General features: G+C 48.0%; 2 protein-coding genes across 2 annotated transcripts in view; both read right to left on the minus strand.

The window, feature by feature from the left end:
* Positions 1–4,478, minus strand: part of VIM (vimentin) — a 21,026-nt gene that overhangs the window by 1,335 nt on the left and 15,213 nt on the right. The window lies entirely within an intron of this gene.
* Positions 1,229–2,865, minus strand: LOC105530525 (butyrophilin subfamily 2 member A2-like). Its single transcript, XM_011968097.1, is given in 3 exon segments — positions 1,229–1,733; positions 1,735–1,821; positions 1,877–2,865. Coding segments are annotated over 3 exon segments (1,554 nt in total). The 5' UTR covers positions 2,839–2,865.

Here is a 4,478-nt window from a genome sequence, read left to right on the forward strand (position 1 = left end):
ATTCTCATGCCCCAGCCTCCTGAGTAGTTGAGATTACAGGTGTGCACTACCACAGCTGGCTAATTTTTGTATTTTTAGTAGAGACAGGGTTTTGCCTTATTGGCCAGGCTGGTCTTGAACTCCTGACCTTAGGTGATCCACCCATCTTGGTCACCATGCCTGGCCTTCATCTGTGAGGGATTTTTTTTTCTCACACTTCTTGTTCTTTTATTTGGACACAATAGATTGCTTTTTCACAGAACACCCTATTTATACTAACCTATAATTGATTTATTCATGCTATTTTAACATGAATTAAAAGATAGCATTTTAAATTTTTGTTTCAATGTCAAATGCCATAAATATTAACAAATATTAACCCAAATAAACAAAAACTCTTTAAGGTCCTCAATAATTCTAAGTGTCTAAAGATATAATTAGATCAGGAAGTTTGAAACCACTGGTGTCCCCATTGAACCTGAATGCTGACGTAGACCAGGTCCAGTACTGCCCTGCTCGACCAGGACCTCAAACCTCAACCACACTCAGGGACTAAGTACTGACTCCTTGCTTATTGCAGGGACACATGAGGCAATCCACATCCACATCCACATGAGTCCATGTTCTTCATTCATCTTCGTCCCAGGTCCAGGCCTGTGGGTGTGTGTTGTGGAAATCCTGGGCCTGGGTGGAAATGAGCCATCATCTCCCAGGACCCTTTAGCTGCTATGGTGGAACTTAGCCATCCTTACAACATTGGTGCCTCCCAGTTCTCTGGTTCCACTGCCTCTATCTCTGACCTGCATATCTGGTTCCCTCTACCCTCTGGTGGTCCTGTGGATTCCTCTCTCCTCTCTCATCCTGGCGAATCCTGTTGGCCTCATTCCAAGTCCATAGCATCTGGTGCCAACTGGCATATTGGGCTCAATGTGGTCATTCTGATGTAAACAGCAGGTTCGCTGCCCAACAGCTTCTCACACTTTCCTCTTGGCTGGGAGCTATGAAACAACTAGTTCCCATGCCTGGATCCCATCCCATAATTACAAGCAAAGGAACTACTAAAGCGACGGCCTAGTGAGGCGGAGAAAACTGGGGCTGAGGGCTGGAGTGGGTATGAAAAAGGCAGCGGGAGGATGTTCTCTCATGTGACCAGAGGGGAGGAGGGCATGTCTTCCATTAGGAGTGTTGTGCGGTGGCTGCTGAGATGGCCAGGGCTTATCTGCACGGCTGTGAGTCCAGGGAATTGATTCTATAGGCTCTGCTGGGTCCCCACTCTGTGAAGTGTCAGGCCCTCGTCAGGCACCGTGACCCCACTGGCTCCTGTGAGTACAGGGCAGATGAAGATGGGGCTGTCATCAGACCCTATCCTGAAGAAGGGCCTCACAGGCACGGAAAATGCTGAATGAGGACATGTGTAGATGTGCGATCTGTCCCTCATGTTGTAGAAGGAGACATCTCTAGCTTCGAAGTCCAGGAAGATGGCCACCCAGCAAAGCGACTCCTTCAAAGGGAGAATCCTATCAGGGGAGGACAGGGCCCGGTATTGGTTTCCAAACACCTCCAGGGTCCAGAAGCCATTCTGAGGAATCAGCAGGACCTCCCCTTTCCTCTCAACACTGTCTCCACAGACCCCCACAGTCCACAACATCACGTTTTCCACCTCCACCTCCCAGTCATGTTTCCCTGAGGCGAAGCTCTCCCATCCCAGGACACAAGGCTGACTGTCTAATCTCTCTGGGTTGTCAGGCACTCTGCCTGTAGGGGCCCTGTCTCACACTTCTCTGGTCCTCTGACAGGAAGAGCTCGGGATGAGTGGTGTCTGGATCCAGGACCACATCAGCAAAGAGGAAAGGTCCGTGGGCCCGGGTATCTGGTAAAGCTTGGATTCTTTGGTGCAGCATGTAAGAATGTTCTCCATCGCAATTCTTCTTGAAGTTGCTGTGCAATTTCTTCTTCCTCTTGTTCAACTTCCTTTTCCCCTGACAGAATCTTTTTTTCCCTTTGAAGTTTCTTGATGCAACAGATGCTCACAGCCATGAAGATGAGGAAAACAGCCAGGATGACAGCCAGGGACACCATCCAGGGAGTTGTGGTCAGGATGACAGCAAGGGCCACCATCCACGGAGATGTGCTGGGCATAAAGGATTCTGGAATAAAAACGACAGTTTCCTTCTCCTGGCCGAGCAGGGTGTTTTTGATAGAGCAGAATACATTCCTCACAGACTTGTCTCTGATGATCACAGCTGTGGTGACCACGAAGAGGCCGTCTGCATCAGCAATGGAAACCTCCTTCAGGGTGGGCACGATCTCACTGTAGAGGTCCCTCCACGCTGTGAGGGGCTCTGGGTACCACCCTCCAGATATGCACTGCAGCCAAATGCTCCCATCCTCTTGGGCCTTGATTTCAATGAGGTGCTTAGAGCCAAGGCCTGCCACCACGAGGCGCAGGATGGCCTTGTCATAGGACCAGCCTTCTTGGAAGTGACAGCGGTAGATGTCATTCTCCTGGGCTGTGACGTTGTGTACGACCAGGGCCACGCTGCCCCTGCTGGTGCCTTTGTTCACAAAGGTGATTCTTCCTCGGTACTCCTCCATCTGCTCCTCTGTTCTCTCTCTCCCACCCTTATACACAAACACTGCAGCGGAGAACTGAGACCGGAATCACCGCACCTCCATGTCCTCGGCATTTTTCTCGGGTGACAGATGGCAATGTAATGTAGTGTTTTCTCCCACCACGGCCAGGATGGGACTAGCTGGTCCCACGACAGTAAGCTGGGCTGAGACCAGTGCACACAGGCTGAGCAGGAGGAGGAGGAGGGAGCCTGGCAGGGAGAAGTGCGGAGCAGCAGCCGTGTCCATGAGCACCCAGGGCAGGCAGGGACCAGAGGCCTCCCATTTAATCACGATGTTTGGGGTTGCAGGACCCGGGATCTGGGACCTGTTGCCTGGGTGTCCAAAAAGTCCCAAGATTCTGTAAGGGATTCTTAAGGGTGGGAGTCCACTAATCTCAACAGGTATGAGCAGAACTTGCCGTCCTGGTTCCTTTCCCGCAAAAGAAAACTGTGGCTTGCTTTTTAATTTTGTTTTTTAATCGTAAGGGGTCTGGTGTGTGAAGAAAACCAACACGGGTCTGGGGTCTTCCCTGGATGACCCTTATAAGCCAAAGGTGGGATAGAAGTGGAAGAGGAGACAGGCATCATAGGGTTAGGAGACTGTGGGGAACAGTGGTGAGAATGGTTAAAGAATGAAAAATCAAATGGAAAGTTTCATAAGCGCCCAAAGACCTGAACGTTTACACTGATAAAATTAATCATGCCATTTTCCATGTCAGTTGTTTGAATATGGGGGTTGAAGGGACAGACACATTCAGGGAACCCCACGATGAATTCCCTTTCCTATAAGATTATGCTAAGGGTAGCATGACCTGACCACATACAATCTATTGTCCAAACTGTTATTATTAATAATTATGCTTACACAACAGTCAGAAACCAAGAGTGTCCCAAGTAAACTAGAATGTAAAGTCACTCTGGCTAGGACTTACTTCAGCAGCTAATCCAATCCTTTTCTTTTTTTTTTTTTGTAAGACAGGATCTTGCTCTGTCACCCAGGTTGGAGTTTAGTGGTACAATCTCGGCTCACTGCAACCTCCACCTTCCAGTTTGAAGCAATTCTCCTGCCTCTGCCTTCTGAGTAGCTGGGATTATAGGCATGCACCACCACGGCTGGCTAAGTTTTGTATTTTTTGTGGAGACAGGATTTCGCCATGTTGGCCAGGCTAGTCTGGAACTCCTGACTTCAAGTGATCCACCCGCCTCAGCCTCCCAAAGTGCTGAGATTATGAGCATGAGCCACTGCATCCAGCCCCAATCCTTTCTTTAATCATGCAGTACCCACAGTAACGGAAATGATGAAAGTCACAGTGAATATTCCTGCAAACAGGCAGGGCTTTCTGAGAACCATCTCACTAGGCAACTCCAGAGAGAAGCAGATGCAAACACAGAAAAATTACAGCAATGTCTACCACATTATTCTAGGAGGAGAGAAGATAGTAATATTTCCAGAATTTGAAAGTTAAGAGAAATCTGAGAATGTACCCGAAGGAGTTTTCACTCCAGAACACACATTATTGGCCATTACTACACTATTGCCTCTCAGCAATACCTTCTCTCATCTATTTATGTAAGTTATATGCTCACACTGAGTGGTTTCTAGAGAGTTTTCCATGACTGTGCCACTTCATTTTTATTGCTTTGGACTTTGAAACCATGTGATTCACATGTAACAATCTCATCTCCCTGGAAGAAAAGGTAGGGGTTTTTATTTAGTGCCTAATGCCATTCTTCAAACACAAAGGTCTTTAAAAATATCTGTATCTATGTCTACATTAGACAGATCAACGAGACAGAAAGTTAACAAGGATATCCAGGACTTGAACTCAACTCTGCACCAAGCGGACCTAATAGACATCTACAGAACTCTCCACCCCAAAGCAACAG

The sequence above is a fragment of the Mandrillus leucophaeus genome, unplaced genomic scaffold (assembly GCF_000951045.1).
Source record: "Mandrillus leucophaeus isolate KB7577 unplaced genomic scaffold, Mleu.le_1.0 Scaffold83, whole genome shotgun sequence".
Taxonomy (NCBI): Eukaryota; Metazoa; Chordata; class Mammalia; order Primates; family Cercopithecidae; genus Mandrillus; species Mandrillus leucophaeus.